At 37.4% G+C, this 25,000-nt stretch overlaps 1 protein-coding gene across 31 annotated transcripts in view; it reads left to right on the top strand.

Annotated features, from left to right (window-relative positions):
* The window catches only part of NRXN1 (neurexin 1), a 743,929-nt gene that overhangs the window by 356,907 nt on the left and 362,022 nt on the right, over positions 1–25,000 (top strand). For all 31 annotated transcript variants that reach the window (XM_076334784.1, XM_076334782.1, XM_076334774.1 and 28 more), the window contains 4 exons: positions 2,425–2,547; positions 7,308–7,689; positions 8,231–8,421; positions 23,737–23,910. In XM_076334784.1, coding sequence (XP_076190899.1) covers positions 2,425–2,547; positions 7,308–7,689; positions 8,231–8,421; positions 23,737–23,910 — 870 coding nt within the window. The remainder of the gene's footprint in view (positions 1–2,424; positions 2,548–7,307; positions 7,690–8,230; positions 8,422–23,736; positions 23,911–25,000) is intronic.

Genomic DNA, 25,000 nt, shown 5'->3' with positions numbered 1-25,000 from the left:
GCCTCTTTTCTGTTCAAGGTAGCTAGTTTCTACAAGGCCAGGACTGCTTTCAATGCATTGCTCCCATAGTGTGTTATACCCAGGTTCATCCCTTTCATGGTCCTTTCACCATAGTTCCCCTTAATCCAGTTTTGGATTGCGTGCACTGTGAAGAAAGGCAGCTCACAGGTAGTTCTGACCTGACTTTTTTACTTGGCCTACTCTTGCAAAGGAAATAGACTTATACACAGGAAAATATACATTTAATTTTACAACAGGAGGACTTTACAAGTCACTAACCATTAAAAGATAATAAACATATTTGCCTGTATGAATGTGAGCAACCAGGTTGGATTTGATATTTATATACACTGAGGCACCTCAACATGAATGGGACACTACAGAGGGTTGTTAATGTGAGAGCAAATTAAAATTGCATATGCTTTTAGGTCTTTTAGAGATCTGTTGTAAGAAAAGGGAGACTAAGTAGTTCAACTACTTAAAAAATTTAAAGAAAAAAAAGGAGTTGGACTAAAATGAAGAAGGGCTAACATGCTTGAAATAATAGTAAGTGACATATTTCTAGGCAGGCCTAATGACTCTCACTAAGATTTTTACTCATGTCATTTAAGCATTTTTTGTAAATCCATCCCTTGTCTCCCAAATCTAGTTACAAATTCCTTCCATTGAAGCCCCCAATAAAATATAGAAAAATAGAAATTGCTTAAATAGCATTATTCACTGCATCTATATCAACGTATCCAAAGAGAACATTATTCACTTAAGCTTTATGCAAAACTGGTCTTTCTCTTGTCAATGAAAGTAAACGCATAAGGAATGGAACAATTCTGGTAGTTGATATCAGTGAGTACATATACATCTCTTTCTGCTGGGTTTGCACACCTTTCCTAACCTAGTGTCAATACAGAGGCATAGAGAAACCAACATGATGTTATCAGAATCTCGCTGCCTTTGCTGTAGCTGGTATTTTTATTCCTAGAGATCCCTTGACATACTCAAAATAAAAAAGATTGCATATAAAAGCAGGGCAATCAATCAGCAGCAATTAAAAAAATGCTGATAGAAAATGGAAAAAGTCTGAGATTAAAACCGTCCAATATGCTGAACAGCTACATCAAGCTATTAATGGCTTTTTCCCTCTGTGCAGTCCTGAAGTCAGAGAGGCTTTGATTTTAGGCAATGTCATATAGTAGCCATTTATTAATAGACCTCTTCCATCACAGTTAGCCTGCACTGGGTGGAAAAGAATTCCAAAAGAAATGTGGGAGAGTTTCAGAGCCAGTGCCCTATCCCTTTTTGAAAGAAGGCTGACACGTGCAATGTAGTCACCTGAAAAGACGTAGTGGAGGTAATGGTCTGACTCGGTGCAACCCTAATGTTTTCATGTCAAATGTTACTTTATTATACATCTCTCTTAGTTATCAGCAGCCTTTATTATGCCACAGGAACTGAAAAACAGGGCAGGGAGGTCTCTATCTTGCAAGAATGTAATTTGTTAATTGCAGATTAGCTTTACCTTTTTGACAGTCACCACATAGGTCCAATAACTCAGGTTTGAGCACAGAAGCTTTGATGGATCGGTTCAGCACTTGGTCAATCCCCTATTCATATCAATGATACTTCATAGCCAGGATTTTTCTCTTTCTTTCTCTTCTTGGTCAACAGCGCAAGGGAAATTTCCATAATCATTTTCTTCTAAGAGATTTTTTCCTAGGTATTAAAGATATCCTGTTTCCTAGATTTGTGAATACTTCAGTTATTGCAAGTGTATTGTGCTATACATAGAATTACATTTGCTTCGAAAGTGTTTGTTTTACTGCTTACAAAAATAACAGCTACAAAAAAGGTATCCATTAAATGAAAAAGGAAGGTATGATTTGGAGGTCCACTAACACCAGAAGGTACTGGATCTGAACATTAACAAGTCATCTGGATGATAAGGTAATAGATTATCTTCTGAGAAGTCCTAATAAATAAACATAGGCTAAGAAGCTGGCATAGATTAAGAAAAATATAACACACGTGCACATATATTTACCATTTGTACCTTTCCCCAAAACTATTTTTAATGAAGGAACAAAAATCCTGTCTTGTAAACACATGTTGAAGTTCTTGCTGCAGTAATCCCATTTCTTCCATGACTGGAAAATGTATAACTAAATCCATGTTGACTGTGCCTATTTATGACAACCTGGTTCATTAAATGTGCATATACAATACATTTATATAGTTAAATATACAGTAGAAGTGTTTTAACGTATTAGTCTATATTTTGAGATTTGCTTATACTCTGTAATTTTCTTGCTTGATATGACTCTTAACATTTGCCCAGCCAGTCTCTCTGTCTCTCTCTCTCTTTCTCTGTGAGGTTCACATGTAAACTGATTTAAAGATTGCATAATGACTGTTTGGCATATCCTACAGGCAAAGGTCCAGAAACCCTTTTTGCTGGCTATAACCTCAATGATAATGAGTGGCACACAGTGCGTGTGGTTCGGCGAGGAAAAAGTTTAAAGTTAATGGTGGATGACCAGCAGGCCATGACAGGTAGTGTGGCATTGTGACTCCGTGTTACTGGGGGGAAACACAAAAAATGACAGAAGTAAAATGCCTTTCTCTGAAAGCAACAGATGCTTTTTTCTTTTCTTGGGTAAGATCAAAAATCCATGTTATGCGTCTTGAAATACTGCTACTACAAGTGCGTTATTACACTTGATATTAATGTTACTCTAACATTGCTACTGAAATTAATGAAAACCTTCATGCTGACTTAAATGAATGTTTTTATACAGTAATTGGAGAGAAGTCATTTGATACATCACTAATGAGAAGGCAAGTAAAATGCTTTTGGCAACACACTGAATTTATACTAAGGTTAAACTCTAAGCTATTGTTGTAAGAAAGAATTTCATAAATGTTTGAAGGATATTCTATTGTGTTTTAAATCTTGCATCAGCTGTCCTCAATAATTAAATGTTAGGCAACAGGTTTTTCTCAAATACTAAAATAGTAGTTGGGATGGGAGAAAAAATATGGCATGAATGCCAGCAGATCTTAGAAATACATTTCTATGTGTATATTATCAGAAATGATAATAGAGAAGACTTTGATTTTGTTCGGTTAAAGATAAGGCTTACATATACGTCGTTATTAGTAACAGACCTGGCTTCTGTCCCCAATTCCTTGCACAATACAGTGTGCCTAACTTTGTGTTAGCTATTTAGCATTTTCCTTTGTTTTCATATAGTATTAAATAGCTTTTATCATTAGTTTTAAGCTTTGTTAAAAGGGTAACAATTTTAATGGGTTTTTAAAAGGAAAGCATCTTCTTCAGTAGTCTTTCACCTCAGCAGAACGCTGAAGACCATGTCACCGGTAGAAAAATAAATGCTATGTATTCATATAGGTGCAAAAACATACTTTTTAGAATCAGAAATTACCAATAGATCTTCCAGAGCTGAAGCAAAAACTTAGTCTGTGTATGGGATGATGCTTTGGGGCATTCTCCCAAGAAAGCAGATAGCCTAAACCAGTTATTTCCTTTGTGAAAATAAATATATAGTACTGGAGGAACTGTACTGAAAAATATTATCATCTTGATGCTTCAACTGGCAACTCAAATAATAAGGCTACTTTGGGGACGTTTTCTAGTTAGAGGAAGCTGTTTAGATCTGAATAAAACACAGCATCTGAAACCAAATGCAGATTTCCTGGGCTCCTCATGGCAGATTTTTTTATTTACAAATAGTACAGGTTACAAAACTACCAAGAAGTACTGGTTTTACCTTTGGGTTCAGTCCCAGCTGCTCAGCACAGCTTCAGAAATGTTCAAAATATATATGAGGGATTAAGATAAAACAGGAGGTTTCTATCATATATAGTCTAGTCAGGTGAAGTAATAAGTAAAGAACGCAGGGCTGTAAGTTCTTGTAATCACTCTTTATTGTGGATAACTGTAGTTACTATCAAATATCATGGTCTCAGCAAATAGCTGACACTGGAACAGGCTTCCCAGAGAGGTGGTTGATGCCCCGTGCCTGTCAGTGTTTAAGAGGCGGTCGGACAATGCCCTTAATAACATGTTTTAACTTTTGGTCAGCAGTGGTCAGGCAGTTGGACTAGATGATCATTGTGGGTCCCTTCCAACTGAACTATCCTGTTCTAGCTGTTAAAGCCAGTGAGTCTTTTCAGTTGCCTCCTGATGAAGCAAAGTCTTCCTAAACTCCCTGCAGGAAGCTGTGTGGTCCATCTGTGGCCTCCTCCATCAGTGAGGAGGGAACTGGCATGGGAGAAGGAGCTAGAGGGAACTTGAAAGTCTGATAACACAGGAAACCTGCTGTTAGTCCAAGGAATATTACATTTTCTACATGGAATTCACTGTGAATTTCCTGAAGGGGTAGTGGAAGAGTTGCCATATCAGATTGGAGTGCTCTTGCTCTAAACTGCTTAGAACTTTTCTTCAGATGTCTCAACAGTCAGAAATGTGGCTAAAATATAACCTAGTAGTTATTCATGTGAAAGATTATTATAATCTTATGGGAGCATGAGGAAAAAATGGACTTTATCCCAAAAATTCCAGCTTCCCCCTGCCACCCACTGTGTTTTCCTTTTTTGATTCCATTTCCTACGTCACATATGAAAAAAAACCATCAGATCTAGAAAGCTTAAGCTGGAGGGGAAGCCATTAAATAATTCACTTTCACTTTCTATTTTTTACAGGTTATAAAATATCACCTGTTCATCCATGTACTGAGCTTAGTTATCTTTGACGAATGCATAATTTGTGCATGGATAAATAATATCTTTCAGAATCATAACTAGCTTTCATTGAATGTCATACAGGTAGTTTTGAAAATTTTACTCATCGTAGAAGAGTTTAAATACTTACAGCCCTGATGCACTTTGTTTTCTGGAAATGTATAGAAAACAAAAGTGGACTGAAAGAGGTCACTACAGTTGGATAATGGAAAGGATACCTAGCTTATGGTAATAGAAATTCACTTGGCCTTTTTTGTGTCCCATGGCATTGCAACAGGTAATGCATTTTGTGCACCAACCTTACAAGTTAAAAAAAATAAAAAACCCAACCTTGTGAGCACAGACTGCAGTCTCTCTCTTTTTCTTCATTGCTGTAGTTGCAAATGCTGTGGAGCATTATGTGAAGTCTCAAGTCCTGTTAGCATGTTTGTTCAACTGAAATGATAGAGGGAGATTTGGGATGTGAGCCCAGATTCTGGAACTTTTTTATTACTATGCTCAAGAAATACATTTAAGGTAGTGAATGTAGTGGGGATACTGTGCTACAGGCCAAAGCTTGGTGGATTTTTGCCATGACATTTATGCAATGCCATCTGAAGTGATATAAGACTGGAATACATCATGTTCCTCCTCTAAAACATGATCTTCAGCTCTCTGGCTGTGATCCAATATGCAGCTCTTGGCCTTGCAGAAAGTTACAGATTTGGCATTCTTCAAGACAGCTCCCTGACTCATTACTGCAAGGAAGAACCCACCTTTGCTAATACATCAGGAGAAGTGGTATCTTCAGAACTGATGTTTAGAAACAAGAACATCAAGAAGGCTGTCCTTGGGGATGGCATCTAAGGTGCCTCTTGCAACGCTTAGCCTGTATGACTGCAGATCCCAGATACTGATATGTTCAATGACATCAGTAGAGTTAGGTCAGAATGCATCCTGAAGCTAAGGAAGCTGCTTGTAAATATTTATCATAAATTATTAGGGCAATTTTCTTTTTTTTTTTTTTTTTTTAATTGTATTAAAGCTTGCAGACCTGTTTTTGCTGTAACTTCACTAATACCTGTATTTGTGTATCAGTGCTGTGACTTAACCTGTTTGTGAATCCATCTCCCTGGGCAAAGCCCAAATATCTACATTCATCTTGCCCTTTCCCTGTTCACACATGCATTCACAGACACTTGCTTATAAAACCTATGAAGGTACAGCTGTCTAAGCCTGCCTCAGGGCTTTCTGCACCACCACTAAACACATCCAGCCTGGGCCAGGGCTCACACTCTCCTCTTGGAATAGTGTGTTCAGGGAAGGACAGAGGGAACTTGGTCCGTCAACACCTTTGCGCTGCAACTGTGAGAACTTGTATTATAGAGCAGTTTTATGCCAGTATTTATTCCAGCTTGGCTGGGTCTGCTGTTCACCTTCTTTGTACTCCATGAGAGACACGAAACATTTAAGGAACTGGGAAGTCTAGTCCATCGTTTGCAAAAGGTAGATTAAGTGGTAAAATTGATTAGTAATAAAAAGCTGTTTTGTCATCATACCCTCACAATGTGACCATGAATCAGCCTTGTGATAGTACTGCCCAACTTCTTTAAAATAAGCATGGAAAAAAATCTAAGCTCTGTTACAAAAGGGAACTCTTTAGCGGACACCATTTTGATGTGCTGGGTAAGGTATTTAATAACTAGCTTAAAAACTTAGCTGACCTGTATGCATTGTACCTTGGCAGTGTTGATCCTTTCCTTCAGATTAGCTATACAGTCAGCAAATTTCAGGCTTTCTGCTGTGCAGGAGTCCTTGCATGACAAAGAAAGACTCAAAGGTAGCTATGAGGCTTGGTTTTGGCCACCTTTCTGATGTAAGCAAGTCCCTCACTATTTTCAGGATTACAAGACACTGGCATACACCCTTGCTGCAGGCTTTCGGCTTCGTCCATCTCTTAGGCTCTGCCCCCTTCTCCCATGGTTTATCCCCATGGTATAAAGCTAGTTGCTTTTAAGGAAGGCTCTGTCCATCGTTGCAGCACAGGGTTTTGCATCAGGGCCAACATTAATGTACCTAAGACAGCTTAGACAGGAATCCTTCCTTCCGCTTGCCAAATCATGCACTTTTAAGCAAAACGCATGGAGTAATATCCCCCAAACTGTTATGCCTCTCTTCCATGAAACTCTAACACTGTAGTTTTAGCTCTGAGATTTGCCTTTGTGTTCTTCATGTTGTGTTAAATAATTACACTTGCTTATAGTAAAACTACATGTCTGGTTAAGTGTAACCGAAATGAGGGATTTTGTTGGCAGTTTGATATACTATGGTATTGTGCTTCAGTTTAGAAATCTTGCTGTTGGCCTTATACAAACATACTGAACTCAGTGAAAAGGCTCCCAGATGTTTACCGGAAGTTTGGATGAATTTAGAAGAATCCTCTTTGGAGCCAAGAATTGGCCTTGCACATTCTGAAAAGTGTGAAATTGATGCAGATACTTAATCACATGGTGTGCTTTTTGACCTCCCATTTCAGATGCTAACATGTGTTTTCTTGTTACTATTTAAAGGTCAAATGGCTGGTGATCACACACGACTGGAATTCCACAACATAGAAACAGGAATAATAACAGAACGGCGCTACCTGTCTTCTGTGCCTTCTAATTTCATTGGGCATCTACAGAGTCTTACATTTAATGGCATGGCATACATTGACTTATGTAAAAATGGAGACATCGATTATTGTGAGCTAAATGCAAGATTTGGATTCAGGAACATCATAGCAGACCCTGTAACCTTTAAAACGAAAGCAAGTTATGTTGCACTGGCCACGCTACAAGCATATACGTCTATGCACCTTTTTTTCCAGTTCAAAACAACCTCTCTGGATGGATTGATACTTTATAACAGTGGCGATGGAAATGATTTCATTGTGGTTGAATTAGTAAAAGGGTATGTATGGATTAGCATAATGACAAAAGAAGTCTCTTCAAAAGAATTATCTTCAAAAATATATATACAGGAGAAATACAAGGGAAAGTTTGGGATACAAATCTTTGACTGGACATACATGATTGATGAATGTTTCTTCATGTTAAACTTCATATGCTTTATTGTGACTTTTTCTTTCAGATGAAGCTAGATGCCTGAAAAATATTAAAGTAAATAATAGGTATAACTTCTATAGTGTTTACCACAAAGAAGTACTAGTTTATAGCCTTCCTCTTGTTCTGTCTCTACATATGTATGCATGTGTTGGTACATGGAGCGCTCGTTACTTTCCAGAAACTTGGGACTGCATCTCAGCACATCTAAATGAATGGTGATTACTCTGAATTAAGGTTGCTTCCCCATTTGGCATTCATTGTTGTCTTCCAGTTTTACCAGCACTACTGAGGAGTATAAGGAAATAGGAAATATTAGACATGTTAATTAGTGCCCCCTTGCTATGTAAAGAAAAAGGAAACTTTTCCAATTTTTTCTCTTTTCCTAGGTATTTACACTATGTGTTTGACTTGGGAAATGGTGCAAATCTCATCAAAGGAAGTTCTAATAAACCTCTGAATGACAACCAGTGGCATAATGTGATGATATCAAGGGATATCAACAATCTCCACACTGTGAAGATTGACACTAAAATCACAACACAGAGCACAGCAGGAGCCAGAAATTTAGATCTCAAAAGTAAGTACAGTAATTCCTGTATAACTTACAGTGAGGGTCATTACTGAATGATAACCTGAATAAATCATATATGTAAAGTACAGTATAATTTTGTAATACCATATGAAATGTTTTATGTGATAATAATTAATATGATCACAAGAGATGACATCATCTTTATGATAGCCTGACAATGCAGGTTTAGTAGTAGTTCTGCACAGTTAGGTACTACTTTAAATGTGTGAAAGTGCCACAGGAAAAAAAGTAGCAAACGGTAAGAACACAGAGTGGCCCATATATACCAAAAGATAATTGGGGGACTAAAGAAGCTCTAAAACGTCTATGGAAAAGGATTGACTTTTACATGAACATAAGTTATGTAAGTGGCATGCAGAAACCACAGCCTAAGCTTTACAGTATGACTACAAAGGCTTTGCAGAACTGATGATCTCTGTGTTAGAGAATGGGGGAACATTTTGACCTGTCCCTCACTGTTCAGTATTCCACATAAAACCTACCTTTTGTTGGGAAAATAAATACAATGCGGTATTTTGATATCATAAAAAATCTTGTAAGTAAAGCAATTTTATGTGGCAGTCCTCTAATGAATCAGTTATAAATACAAGTTGCCAGATGTATTGAACCATAAACATATACTCACCTAAGTACAGAAAGTGTTGTAATTTCAATTGCAGGGTGGGATAAACTTTGTTTTATAGGTCTAAACCTACATTTTATATGTCCAGCTAGATTCTTAAGTTCCATTTTTATAAACCAAACTGATAAATGTGTGTATTTTAAAATAAGTAATTGTATTAGTTGTAAGGATGGGCTTCTGAAAAGCTAATTTGCATCAGAGGAAAATATCTTTTTGAAAGGATGTATAAGTATAATTTTAAAATACTGCCCACCTAATCAGACATAAGAAAATATGTTCTGGTCATGTGAAAACTTGTGTATTTTAACATTCTTTATAAAAGTTCTTGTTAGAAAAACCAAAATTTCCTAACAGTCAAAGAAAATTTAATATTTCAAAAGCCAGGATGTTCAAAGTAGATATTAATATTCCATTAAGAGCTTATTCCTTGCTGGATTTTCTTTTAACTACCTCTAAGTCGCAGATAATGAGCTGACCTTAGTAATTATTTTGGATTTTGTGATATTTTACATGTTTGCTTCACTTGAAAGTGCTATTAAGATTGTAAGAAAGACTGTGAAAACTGTATCTTGATATGTCATAATCTTCAATAAGAGCCTTTTCATCAGAAATGCTTGGTTTATAAATTAAAGCTTTTTCAATGGCTCACACTCCATTCTCAAAATTGTATTTGAAATTTGTGCCACATTCTTTCTCATTTTTGCATTCCTGTAAATATGGTCGACGTTTATTGAGGCAATGTAATATTTCAACGTTATTTTTGATGCTGTAGAGAAAGCATCCACTTTATTCTTTCACGTTTTTTGCAATAATAAGTACCACTTATGCATATACGTATGTATGTGTATGTATTTAATCTGGTTTTTTTCCCAGTATATTAATTAGAAATGAGTAGGAAAAATAATCCTGTTAAGAACTGATAACTAGGTTAACACAGTCATTTTATTCTACATCATCTTCAAACAATGTGGTGTTTTGGTATGTTGCTTTATTTAAGAAAAGAAAATAAGGTTTGAACAATATGCTTAATAAAGGCACTAGAGGGCACTGTTATTTCACTAAATGCACTGCTTAGTGCATTCACGGAGAAAGCTCATCAGCGAGGGTAACCTATAAAATCCAACATTCCTTTGTTTTCTTCACTTTGAAAATGTTACTTTTGCTTTACCCTTTTGAAGTAAAATTGTATCCATAGCTGGTGCATTTTCTAACCTTGAATTCCAGTGGAAAAAAACTGAAGAGCATGAAAAAACTTACTGAGACTCGAAGCGAGGAAGGTGAATTGTATTAGATGCTGATTTTCTGTAATTCACCACCCAGGGAATGTGGCTAGTAAAAGAATAACAAGCCTGACATATTCAGTACAGTAATATATAGTAAGCATCTTTTGCAAACTGGTCTAGCGTACACAGGTCCTCAACCTCTGTCTTCTCATAGTAGTATGTTTCATTTTATTTTTTTAACGTATTCTATATTTTGCTAGGTCAGCTTCTGTAAATATGTCATAGCATAATAATGAGAATTTTTGTTGGATTTTTGGGGGAGTTCAAGCTGATACATTTTAGCCAGCAGGGTAAAAAGGAAAAAAAAATTGCCTTTCATTATTATTTTTTCTTCCTCTGTATTCAGTTGAGATGCTTTCCTGTAGCTTGTTCTTTTCTATTTTATGTCAGTGTTTCTTATGGTGACACATCTCTGTTATGCTATAAACGCTCCATACACTTTACTGATACAAGCAGCTATGGTTAATTCCTTGTCCTATATTATTTTAGCCCTAGCAACAAAACAAATTCAAAATTATACTTCTTGCTAGTGATATCAATAATTCTGTTTAACCAGAGTTAACATTAGGTGAAATGTAAATGTGTACAGATAACATAGAACCTTCAGCCTTTCTGAGTAATTGTAGAGTTACCAGATTTCAGATGCTGAAATCCAAGATAATCCTGGAAAGATAAAGCAATATATGCAGTTTTTGCAAATACACAGTGAATTTGGTACAAAGAGATGACACAGATTGTGTTGTAGAGCCTGCACAGGATGCCAGTTGTCTGGGAAAGCAGACAGTTGCCGTAGAAGTATGGGAGAGAATTTCCACGCTTCCTTTTGGATGTAGGATTTGGCTATGTAACATAGAAAGTCCATTATTACAGACATGGGTTCCCGGCATAACCTCTGGTACAATTTCAGTGGATTGGAGGGGGTACCTGTGGAAATGCTTATATTAAATTCTTCAGCTTAATTATTGCTGTAATTAGATGGGTAAATTATAAATTGGAGACAAATAAATGAGTGAAAATAGTTCTGTGTTTGGATTCCAAGAACTGTGTTATTTTTCCTAGCAGAGAGAATTAGTAAAGCGTACTTGGGTGCAGTTCTAGCAGATAACCTGTGAAGATAAATGAATCTTAACAGCAAAGGCAATGCAGCTCAAGCCTGCCAACATTCAGTTACACAGCAAATTTTCTTTCATGTATTTCATGAGCAGAGTCCCTGTCCTGCTTTCAGTATAGCTCAGATGGTTAGCATGACTACAATTCAAGGCTTTCACAGACCAAAATAGTTGGGTGGAGGGGAATTCTTGCTTGCTGTACTTGATGCTGTGCTCTTATGGTCTTGAGGGGTACAAGTAGCCTTGAAGGGGCACGAAAATGCAAGCAAAAGTGGAATTTGACTTGTGCCCTTGTTCCTCACTGTTGCCAAAGAAAAGATGTCTCCTTTGTTCAGACTGTAGGTATTACAACATCTGTAATGTCTCTTCCCTCTCTACATTTTCTTCCTGTGGTGTGGGAAATTGGAGTTCTGTCAGAATTTTTTTTTAATAAATATTTGAAGACACATGATCTGCTTTTGAGGAGGAGGAACATCCTCAGGCATGACTTTGCATCCACTTACCTACTAGGGTTTAATCTTCCTTTTTCTTCTCTCCTACACATATAGGCACTACTTTAATGCCCAAAGTTTTCAGCCGCTTTCTTTAAACAGCAAACATACAAAAACCTACAGGAATCCACTCAGAATAACTGTGAGAAAATTAAAATATTTTAGCATTTTACTTGTTTACAAATTGAGATGAAAAGTTGAAATATCACACTCTCACAAAATGAAAAGCTAAGGAATGCTGCTGTTATTTTAGATTTAACAATAAATAGTTACAAACTTTTCTAGGAGTTGGTAGTTTCAGTATTTCAGTATCCCATCCTATTCCAGACTTTCTAGCTGTGATGTATCCTTCAGGATGAACTGCAGTCATCGTAATTTTGATGTTGGGCTAACTCTATTTTCTTTTTGAAAGGAAATCACCATCACAAAAAATATCCTACCCTGCTCAACATTTATGGTTTGAATTTTTTGCTGCCTGTGCAGCATTTCATACATCTTTAAGACCTGCTTTTTTCAACTGACATCCATACTTTCAACTTGCCTCTGTTATTCTCTTCCCCATGGCCTTCCCAAATGTCAATTTTAGAGTCCATTGTAAGTCATATGTTACTCCTGTGCTGTTATATCTCTGCATCCTCAAAAAATACTGTTCATATTAGAGCATACACCAGAATCAACTTCCTTGGATTTAAAAATCCTGTCTGGATCTCATCTGTTTTATTTCTGTAGCTCTTCACTGGCCTCCGGCTTCCTCTATTCCTTTGTGAGATATGGGTGCTGTTGTTATATACATTTGCCTTTTCATTTGCCGTTTTCTCCAATAATGAGAAAACAGCCTAGTCTGAAGCATCTGAAAGAAAAATAATCATATCAATTTCTGGTATCACCTCGGTGGTTTTGCAAATGCACTTTAGATATACTTCTTCCATGTACGTAAAGACTCATTTGGCAATTAATTCATCCTTGTGAAATTTTAATGCCATTAACTAAATTATCAGTAGATCTACTGGCCTGGCATATTCATTGGTGATTTGTAATAGTCACTTAATCTATTGATATTTCATTTGCCCGTCAAAGTAGGTTATTCATGCTATGCAAAACTGAGCTAAATTAGTCTTGATCATAAAGAAGATTTCTTGTTCCAGCAATGGAAATTGAAATTATTTCAATTTCGTATAATATTTGTCCCTGTTGTTTTATATTGAGCCCTTTATTATTGTTGCTGCATTATAAGTTCTTCTCTATATTACAAGGTCTCTATCAATGGCAGTGATACTTCATATTTCTATTACTAAGAAACAAAGCTTTAAGAAGCACAGAAAAGTATTTTATATAAAAATGCAAATTTGTACAAATGAACGAGTATTAATGCTTAAATTTCTCAAATAAACATGCACGAGCTAATTGTAATGACATTTTCAGTGGGCTGTGAACTCTTCATGCAGAAATAACATTCTGTCCCAAATGCGGAGTCCCAAATACTGTCAAGAGTAAATAGAACTTCCTAATGTGACCTGTTGGAGTAGACAATGGCAAATGCAGCTGTTGTCTTCCTGATAGTGTTGGAAAAGCAGCCTCTGTATGGACAGAAAAATAAGGATCTTAAAACTGAGAGCTCTTCTTTGAGACTTCCTGTGTAGCAAAGATATACAGACAGATTAACAATAGGAGATTGGACAACCTGGTCTAATGCAAATTCCTTTATCCTCCTTTTCTTTGCAACTTGTCACATACTGCTTCTAAACAGCTATGCTGTCTACCAGGCCATGAAAATAATTTTGGCAATGCTAAGCCTTCAGAAATTGTATCCAGATTTCCAAAATTATGAGATGGGGAAAAAATTAAAAATCTACTCCAGTACTTCTGGATTAAATAAAAAATTAAAGAAAATACTCTAGTGTTTGTGCTGAGCTCTGTGAAGTCAACAACATTGCAGTAGTCTTTCAGATCACTCCATGGTGAGAGGAACTTTTTGCTTTCTGCTTCTTCTCCCCTGCTCTTTTCAGTCTTTTACACACATACAAATGTATAGATTTGCCTACATTTCTACAGCTGTTTGGCATGCAGGTTATTACCATTGCTGATTGTGGAATTTCTTTCAAGTCCTTCTGGAATACCAAGTAAAAGTTATGCTAAGGATAATATGGGAAACGTATGCTCTTAAAACTTACAAAAAAATCTGGAAACACTTGTTTCCAAAATGCACTGCCATGGGTATGAGAGCGCCATCCTCATGGATCTTGGTATTCTGACTGAGCAGTCCTTTTTTACAAAAGAGCTGTTTCGTGTAATATCCTCAGAGTCTGGAGGTGATTGTCTTGATCAAGAAGTTGGTAATATTAGATAAAAAGTTTCCCTCTACAAACCTACATTCAAAATAAGAACGTTTAACCTCTCAGCTTTTTGGTAGCTTTATGTGGAGAATCCTTACTGTTTGGAAAACAAGCTCTGCTAAGAGCATGTGTTGGCTATTGAAGCAGAGAATGAATAAATTATTTCAGAAGAATATCAGTAGGAAAGGAAATCTGAGTATACTATGCCATAAAAATGCCTGCTTCATTAGATTTTTGTCTATTTTTCAGGTGTATACAATGTACAAAAGTACTCAGAGCAGGAAAGAAATGAAGGACATTTGATGTGCTTCAATGCCTCACCTCTCCACCACAACCATCCCCCTCATACAGAGTAATTGGCATAGCATCAATTCTGTGGGAGATAGATTACCGTGCACATTTATATGGCAATTAGATTTTATTATTTACCATTTAACCTGCATCACCAACTTTCCTCACAGTTCATTGGGCAAGCAGACTGCTTTGGTTTTAAATCTGTTTCATCTTTTTCAATGCCAGTGCTTTTCATCTAGTCTTTGGCGGGGGGGCGGAGGGGGCACAGAAAGAAGCAAAGAGAAATCATAGAATCATAGAATCATTCTGGTTGGAAAAGACCTTTAAGATTGAGTCCAACCGTAACCCTAGCACTGCCAAGTTCACCACTAAACCATGTCCCTAAGCACCACATCTACACGTCTTTTAAATACCTCCAGGGATGGTGACTCAACCACTTCCCTGGGCAGCCTCTTCCAATGCTTGACAACCCTTTCGGTGAAGAAATTTTTCCTTACATCCAATCTAAACCTCCCCTGGCACAACTTGAGGCCATTTCCTCTCGTCCTATCGCTTGTTACTTGGGAGAAGAGACCGACACCCACCTTGCTGCAACCTCCTTTCAGGTAGTTGTAAAGAGCGATGAGGTCTCCCCTCAGCCTCCTTTTCTCCAAGCTGAACAGTCCCAGTTCCCTCAGCCGCTCCGCAGAAGACTTGTTCTCCAGACCCCTCACCAGCCTCGTTGCCCTTCTCTGGACACGCTCCAGCACCTCGATGTCCTTCTTGTAGTGAGGGGCCCAAAACCAAACACAGTATTCGAGGTGCGGCCTCACCAGGGCCGAGTACAGGGGCACGATCACTTCCCTACTCCTGCTGGCCACACTATTTCTGATACAGGCCAGGATGCCATTGGCCTTCTTGGCCGCCTGGGCACACTGCTGGCTCATATTCAGCTGGCTGTCAACCAACACCCCCAGGTCCTTTTCCTCTGGGCAGCTTTCCAGACACTCTTCCCCAAGCCTGTAGCGTTGCATGGGGTTGTTGTGACCCAAGTGCAGGACCCGACATTTAGCCTTGTTGAATCTCATACTGTTGGCCTGGGCCCATTGATCCAGCCTGTCCAGATCCCTCTGTAGAGCCTTGCTGCCCTCGAGCAGATCAACACTCCCGCCCAACTTGGTGTCGTCTGCAAAGTTACTGAGGGTGCACTCGATGCCCTCGTCCAGATCATTGATAAAGATATTAAACAGAACTGGGCCCAATACTGAGCCCAAATAAAGTGTCTGGGAATCTGAGAATTGTTATTGTCAAGAAAATGTTAAATATTTTTGTGTAACTGTTTCTTGTTTGAGAACAGGATTGTTGGGGAAATGATGGATTTTAACATGGAGAAATCTAGGGGAATGTTCAGACTTGAGCACTTACCTTTTGAGTATATACTTTTGTCTATTGAAAACTTAGCTGCTAAGGACATTGTTGTGTCATTTCCCCCACACACACACTTTCTACCACACAGCTTTACTTGCTTGTGAAACATAGGCATATTTGCGGAAGCATTGAGCAGTTCTGAACAAAAAGTGTAATAGGAATGAAAACTGAGCACCAAGAGGTGAATGCAGAAGTGGAGAGCACATCCAGCAGAGCTGAGATGTAAAACAGTGAGCAGCATAGCAATAGCATGAGAAGAAGTTTCTAGACAGAAGCACATTTGTACCAAGTGTGGAAAGTCTTCAATGCAGTTATGACAGTAGCATGGTTATGAATATTGTGATGGAATTTGGAGACTTGGAGAAAGGTAGAGCAGCAGGTATAACTCCAGTGTGGACTGCTGTAGAAATTGGCGGCAAGAGAAATCTGTAAGGTGGTCTTTCTGGTGCACTCATCAACTGTGAGTTCGCACTGGTACCTCTTAATCCTCGCTACGTTTTTTTCTGTTGGTGTGGATTAGGGTGCGGTGCTACAATAAAACTGTGAAAAGAACAATATTAGCCAAGGGAGGAAATATCTTCAAAGTTAAATTCTCTTGACAAATAACTACAATATGTCCTATATGCCAATAAGGGTGACTAAAGAAAACCCACAGTGCACCCACAATGCCAGCATTTCAGTGCTGGTGATTTCTTTTTTGGAATAACTTTAATGGGGTATTCAGGGAAGATACTGAAGGCAGTGTAGAATTGGGCTGAAAAGATCAGTTTCTATATTCTTTCCCAAAAGAGCGACTTGCTAACCCATAAATTCTTTTTTTTTGCCTGTAATTGTTTTGCCTTGCTTGGTTATCAGTACAGGGAATGTGGATGACAGAAGGCACCATTTGTCACATCATACAACTGCCTCTTGCCCGAAGTATTTGAAAGGACAGATAACTCAGCAGAGCCTGGACAAGTAAACTAGATGCCCTTTCCCTTCTTAGGTGAGAGAGTCTAAAAGTGATGGAGTTCATCACTCCAACAGGAAAAATATTTGAAAAGCCTACTTTTTTTCAAAAAAACAAGCAAAAAAAATCACATCAAAACCAAAAGACTTCAACCACAAATCAATACTGAAGCTACAGAATGGACTCTTTGAAGTGAATAAGTGGGCATAAAACACTAAGTTTACACGTTTATGTCTTCCCTCAAGTGCCCTTGTAAGTGGTAGACGAAATTCAGTCATGCTTGGCTCTAGCACCAAACAGGCCTGTGAATGCACAGCAAGTACATATTCTCTACTGTAAAGGGAGATTTGAAAAGCCATATGCTAGAGCGTATGTGCTGCAGAAGCTGTGTGGATGCATCATTTAAGTCTTTGTCAACTGTCCTTCAATTTACTATTGGATTATGATCACAACAGACTTCTCGATTTATTCAGAAAAGAACAATTATATTTCATCAACATTTTTAAAGGCTCAAATAACTTTTTTGATATGGAACAAAAGGTAAACATTTAGTCATGAATAATGAAAGTGGGAAGAGACTCTAGAATCACCACTCATCTGCTGTTCAGGCCCAATTCCTTTTCTAAAGTGTGCGTTGAAACCCCACATCTGAAAGAAAAGTCACCACTCTTCTCTGTGTTCTGCACAAAGTAAATGGTAGGTAGGTGCTTTTGTATGTTGGAGAGGGGAGAAGGTCATTAAGGACAAGTAGGTTCCTATATTTCATTGAATGTCAAAGGCATCTAGATGCCTACCTGACATTTTCATTTGAGACAATACCCCTTGATTCAAGATCAGGATGTTGTCTATTGTGTTTAAGTCAGTCATATTCAGCTTGTGTGAGAGTAATTTATTTTCACGTTTCAGTTGCCTCAAAAATATCATGAGTTGGGATTGTGTGGGTCTTCTTACGTTGAGTTCCACCTGGTACTTCATTGTGCAACTATTAAGATACTACAAAGCGATTTCTATTGATGTTGTAACAGCAAATCATCTGTTTTATGAAGGACTTGAAGAAAGTGAGAACTTTTTTCTTTCGAGATTAGACTTTCCCTATGGTATTTCTCAGTCTTTGCAGTCTTCATTCCTCTTTGCCTGCCTGAGGGAAGAAGCTGTTATATGCTTGATCATTTTGAAATAGCATATTTGGAGAAAAGCGTGCCTGACACCTCGGCTTCACCACAGCCAGATGCTCCTTTGTATTTTTATGTCATATAAAGGAATTGCAGAGATGCCTGTTGCGCTTTCAGAACCCACCATGTTATGCCAGGGTTATCTATCTCTTTCTTGGGGAGTAATACCGCTCTAGTAAACTGCAGAAGCACTCTTGTTTCTTGCCGTAGTAATGATTTAGTACAATGTGACATTAGAAACAAGACAGGGAAACTTCTAAAATGAAAGAGAAATGAAGAGAATAGCTGAAAGTACAGTTGAAACCAGCAGCACAACAAGACATGAAGGGACAGAATGTCTGCTTTTGGAGAGAGTGATGGAATTGAAGGTGCCTTTGTGCAGCCATATAAAAACATTCCAGGGATATTGTCTTTATGGGTTATGAAAAAGCCAAACCACAATTCCTTCTACTGTTTTATTTCCTCCTTTTTGTTTTGTTTTCATTCATACACAGAACCATATTTGAATGAATGGTGTTCATTTCTTGTCAAGAATGGTGTTCAAGAAAGGAACACCAGATATGTACAACAAAACATACAGATTTTGGAGAGTAAACAAACCTAACTATGTGCTGGTTAAACTACTTGTTCCCTGAGCAGTATTCACACGTTGCTGTTACCATTACAAACAGTGGATAATAATTCCCTCTCTACTAGTGCTTGAAGACAATGGTAGTCATTAAATTAAATGAATAGTTTTTGCCATCAGCACGTATCACGTACGAATTCTGGGTGTGGACATGAATCAGGAAAGGAGGAAAGTCTCTGGGGTGACCTCTCAGCAATGTTGGTAGTGCCAAATAATAAGATACTTCTGCTACTTATTCAGAAAAGAAATAAATAGAACAGCATCTTCAATTTTTATTTTACATTTCTTTGGTTTAGCATTTGCAAAGTTCTTATTTTGAAGAAATGTAGAGACTTGGGATAAAAAAAGATGAGATATTACAGAAGAATTTTGCAGCATCTGTTTCACCAGGAGTTGTGTGTGACTCACTGTTGTGTGGTGTTCTGTGTTTTTTCATAAGTGTGATTCCAATAATGAATACATTGAGAACTTGGGTTCACTTATTAGCTAGCAATTTGTTTCTGTGTTAAATTCACTTGTTCCTCAAAGCACAAATCAGCTCTAAGTCAGAAGAGAGCTATATAGGTGTAAATAGGAAAGCTCCTGTTGGAATAAATGAAGGTCTTCATTACCTGTAAAAGATATAAATTAAACCCACTAAATTCTTTTCTTTGTCAGTGCTTATGATATAACTGACCAGTACTATTATTGCCGTGATTTATAGGTATAGCTCTGAAAGTGCTGCCTTCCAGTTGATTCCTCTGACCTGCAATGAACATGCCAGTGAGAAACACTGTAGCATACTTATTTTTTTGGCCTCAGAAAAATGAAGAGAGGAAACAATCCTCCCTCCCTAAAAAAAAAGCATAACTCTGTGTCCTGAATCCTAATATAAGTAAGAAGAGAGTTGTGAGATTAAGGAGTACCTGCTCTCAAACTAAGTGCTTTATTTGAAGCTTCTCCAGAGGTCAGAAGGAAATCTTGGAGCACTCTGTTCCCTCACCCATTTCTTTACTACCTGCTACTTTGTTTATGCCAGTTGATATATTTTATATAAACTAGTTATTTTCCTTTATAAATTAAGGAAAGTAAGGATGGTTATGAAAAAAAATTGAGACTTTTTCAGGAATACATTTAAAAATCAAAATAAACTTCAGAAGAAAATACATGCACAGAAGGTAATAGCTAAACTTTAGTTCCAGAAACTATGGTTAGCACTGTAATACAGGTATATCTCTCTATATATGTACTTAAAAAAATGCTCATCTGTTGAAAGAAAGGAAGAAATAGAAGAATTGCACTTTCCATTGTGCACAACTGCTGAAATGGTCACACATTTTCGGTGGCAGCAGTATTGTGACAGTATTGCATTTAGGCTGCAGCTAGTTTAGATAGTGTCATGATCTCATACTATTGATCTGTTGAACTGTGATACCTTACTTAATAACTTACATGTAATTCATCAGAGTAAGTAAGCAGATACACAACGAGGGATTAATCCCATTTTAGAGCATGTAACATTTCCAGTAGTAAAGCTGTACTTACATAAGAAATGAAAAAGAGGAGGAAACCTGAGAATTTGTATCATACTTTGTTGATTCCTCTGATCTCTTTTAGTAGGAGCAGGGACAAGCTTTATCTTTACTGAACCTCTGCTAATGCATGTTCAAGATACAAATATTTTCATTAACAACATTTTCTGCGATTCTGTCCTGTCTGAATTTCTGATGGATTGAGTTTTGTAGGAAACTACTTCATTGAGATGAACGTGAAAATGAAGCATGTGATTAACTGAAATAAAAGTAGCTATGCAAAACATTTGTGATAGCAGATATGAAAAAATAACCAAGTGAAAAAATTTAAATATCTTTTAAAAAAAAAAATCTGAGGTTTAATTCCAGAGCCTATCCCTTAATAAATTTTTGTCTCTGAGAGAAAGTGTATTTTTATGCCATCAGCAGCAAACTCAAACCACGTTTGATATTAAATCTGGGAAAGGTTTAGCCCATAGTCATAAAAAATACGTGTATATACTTTATAAAAGGTGAAGTCTAATAGTCAGTATGGCTGCTCAATACATATGATACGTATTAGTGTAGTGTATTAGCTAGTGCAAAAGCAGAACTCAAGTTATTTTGAACATCAACAAAGTTAAAGTATTACCCAGAACATGTCTTTTTTTGTGGAAACTGTATCTTCAATAGCATATAATGATCAGTTCTGATTATGAATAGTCATAAGGAAATGTAAGTAAACAGTAGAGTTACAGTTTATTTAGACTCAACTTAATGTATGGTACTTCTGTGCATATGATACCTATTTGAAAATATTCCAGTGTGTATTTTCAGGAGCAAATATTCTGAGTTCAGGTTCATATGCTGGCACACTGAGCTGGACTTCTACTAGCCATTCATCATAACTGACAACTGCTATATGACTGTATATGGCAATCTCTATACGCTTGAGGGATGGATCTTGGGAATTAGCAGGGGATCAGTTTGAAAGTTTGCGGTTTTAAAGATTTAACCAATCATCACAGAATAAAAATGGTTGTTTTGCCAATATATATGTTGGGAGATTTAAAAAGAGGTTGCATGTGTCATGTCCAATAGACCAAGTTTAACCTTTTTAGCATAGGTGTGATGTTCTTAGTATTGTTCTCTGGAGTTTCCCTCTTTTAAATCCATTGGAATCAATTGAGATGAATTATCTCTCTATTCTGAGCTGACGATGATTGAAAGCACAGATCTTCAGGAAACCTGGAAGGGTTTTACTTTCTATATGTTCCACCTGAGAAAAAGATGAAGAACCTTTATCGTGAGGCAAGAGTTTTTACTTGGTTTCCAGTTCAGCTGGTTGAAAAATACAGAAGCTTTTCTGCTGTGAATGAATTACATCCCATTTGTGGGAACATATGGATCACCATATTTTAATCTGTTATGTCTAATATAATGCTTCTGAGATTCATACTGTACCTCAAAGCTCTAGAGGAAAGCATTATCTTATTTTTCAAATTATCTATGTGGAATGGAGAAAGCTTGAGGTTTCTTAGTACATGATGCTATAATGGTTGCTAAGACTTTTGGTTGGATGGCTTATAAGATTAATAATATGCATGTTCCTAAGCTTTTTATCTCCATTTCACTAACTCAAATACAGTTGAGTTTTAGGGCTGGTATGTAGTGACTAAGAATTTTTCACAGTCTGATAGACATTTGTTTGTTTCAGGCCATTTCCTTGCAGGCAAACTGTAAACGATTGCAAACAGCACTAAATTGCACTCCCTTGCAAACAAGCCAGTATGCCAGGAGAACCAGGAAAAGGTGTGACTGCGGCTTATACCGATAAGAGGGAGATTAAAATTAGCCACATGGGGTAGTGATGATAGCTAGTACATTCTGAGTTCTGTCTCTATAAAATCAGCCTACAAAGCTTGGTAAACACTTAGGAAATGAACAATTTTGCATTTGAGGTGACGCAGAAACATTCTTTGGTACATCCTGTAGCCTAGGCTCCAAAATCATCCAAACTGGGGGACATACTGGAAAGCACAGTGTAGATCAGAATGTATATTCAGATAGTCTATTGAAAACTTATGCTAGCATAAAACATGGCATCAGTGAGGATTTAATGCATAGGTAGAGTAAGAATTTTGTCACTGGGTGATGCTTGAGAGTCGGATGGTCCCATAAGCACCTTCCTTCAAACAGGTTCAGTGCTTCTCAGAAGCTCAGATGGTCCTCTTCCTGCGTGCCTAAAGGGGCTTGCCTGTCGGCATGCTCAGAGCACTCCCACCAAGCTTGCAAAGATGGCTGCTTTTTCTGAGTTAGGGGATAACAGAGCAGGACAGTAAACTCATGTAAGATGTAGGAAACCATGGTTTTATTCCTTTCTGTCTGTGACTGAAAGAATCAAGCACATCTTGCCTGCCAGGAGAAGGACTGAAGCTTTTTAGCTAGGGGTGTGTTCACACTGAGCAGGCTTCCCCTCTCTGGCCAGGCAAAGCTCAGATTTGTTTCTGCAGCATGTCTTCAGCAACAGGTATGGAACACACCTAGTTAAACCTATAGTCTGACACTTAAGGCACACTTTAGGGAGCTAAGTTACGTTAGGTTGAAAGATCACTGTTCTGCCCACCAGAGACACCAAACACATGAAAGAAAGGTACAGCCTGAATTGTTGTAAAACAAAAAAGCATCCCCTCCCTCGGTGTTTAAGAGGAAAGTTATAGTTATGTCCTTGCAAAATAAGTCTCAGAGCTATGAATTACTCAAAGGAAGAAAAGCACTAGCTTTCAGTCCTGACTAAGTTGCCTGAGGTTTATCAAAGAGAGCTGTTTATAATATGTGTCTGTCATCAGAATTATTTTTGGCAATAAAATTCTGTTTGCTCAGTGTGCAGATTGCCATTTTAAAGGCATCTAACTCCCCCTGTTCCCACATGACTGACACAGGGTATGAATTTTGGTGGGAAGAATCAGTCATTTCACTGCTTAACAATGGTATCCCTAAGTTTCTCCTTAGATGTGTCCCTAAACCCTTTATTTCTTGGTGTGCTTTTAAATGGATGATTCTGGATACACGGACTTTAGGTGGATCTTGGTGCTCCACTTACTGCCTTTTCTCTCAGTCTGCTGGATCCATAATCGTGATGATCTGTGGTCAGGTTCCCTGACTATGCTAACAGCATGCATCAGTGCTAGATGCATTTCTAGATGGAGATCCTGTGACTGAATCCTCAACTGTGAAATAGATGCATGTTTCCTGTATATAGGAGCTGGCACATAAAAAAAAATGTCCAGATACTTCTAAGTAATTAGTCATACAAATGTGAAGTCTACATATGCATTTGAAAAAATATAGTCCTGCAATATCTTTTCACATCATATATGCTATCAGTGTTTTCTTCTGCATTTATTTTGAAAAATGTTGTTCTGAGATGCCTGTCATTCAGCACAAAAAGGCCAGAAGATCAAGCAGGTCAAAGATTCTACAGGGTTTTTTCTGTATCTAATATATATTTTTCCTTAACAGGTGATTTGTATATTGGAGGAGTGGCCAAAGAAATGTATAAGTCATTGCCAAAACTGGTGCACGCAAAAGAGGGATTCCAAGGCTGTCTTGCATCAGTTGACTTGAATGGACGGCTCCCTGATCTAATCTCAGATGCTCTCTTCTGTAATGGGCAAATAGAAAGAGGATGTGAAGGTATTAAATATGTTGATTTTTTTTTTATATCATAGTGAAAGTATTGTGTGAATCCTGCAGAGTTTTGTTGATATGTACACTCCAAACACGGAGAGACTATATTTTACCTGCTTCTAATTGATCATTTGACCCTTTCTTATATAAAGACTGCATTTTTTTTTAGTATTATAGACACAAGTGTGTGCCTGCCCTACAGCACAGAGATTGATCTGAGAACATGAGTTAACTTCTTAAATGTTTAATGTAGGTTCCATCCTTCTCCAGTGGCAAGATACTTTGCATGTATTTTGTTTACTTCTGATGTATTTTAATTAATGATAGAAACAATAACAATTAGCTTCAATGAAGTCCTTTGTATCTTCATAATACTTAGGCATTTGCTAATGCTGAGACATTAGCTAATTAATTCCATTTTTAAAGCAGATGTTCTGAGCTGATTAATTCAAGGCTAAGTTATGAAACTGTTCAAGATCAATCTTCCATCTTCTCTATTTTTGCTCACCCCTGAGTTTTGCATTGTCATGAGCCTTCCTATCTGAAATCACTTACAGCCAAATATGTTTTATCTCACATTTTTTATGTCTTTATTGACTCATCTGGAATATCATGGAATTTAAGTGAGGACAGAATTAGAAGAGGTGTATTTATAATTCAGGGATGTCAATCTCTAGCTATTTTTCTAGCTGTCATTTAATCCCACGTTATTTTTACTATGATTTCACGTAATTCTGAATTTTGTGGCTATGTTCAATTTTATGTGTTCTCCCCCCTCTCAAGTGCCATTCGTCTCTGGACAGAAAAATGTGTAAATGACACTGTAGAATTTCAAGTTGGAATCTTGATGATTTTGATATCAAGTTTGTTAAGTTTGCAAATAGACATGGTAAAAAATCCAAGCAGAGCTGGGGGGTTTCTTCAAGCTTCACAAGATAAAGCTTTCTGGTGGATAAATTCTGTCTCCTCTTTCGTTGTGCCTACAGTACATTTGTACAGGTGGAACTTTTTTGTTCTTTACCTCCTACCTTTAGTTAACAGTATAAATTCTATTGATAGTACCTAGAAATATGTAAAATTCACAACTTATTTTTCT

Source organism: Aptenodytes patagonicus, chromosome 3 (genome assembly GCF_965638725.1).
Source record: "Aptenodytes patagonicus chromosome 3, bAptPat1.pri.cur, whole genome shotgun sequence".
In the NCBI taxonomy this organism is placed as follows: domain Eukaryota; kingdom Metazoa; phylum Chordata; class Aves; order Sphenisciformes; family Spheniscidae; genus Aptenodytes; species Aptenodytes patagonicus.
This window is presented reverse-complemented; position numbering and strand designations above follow the sequence as displayed.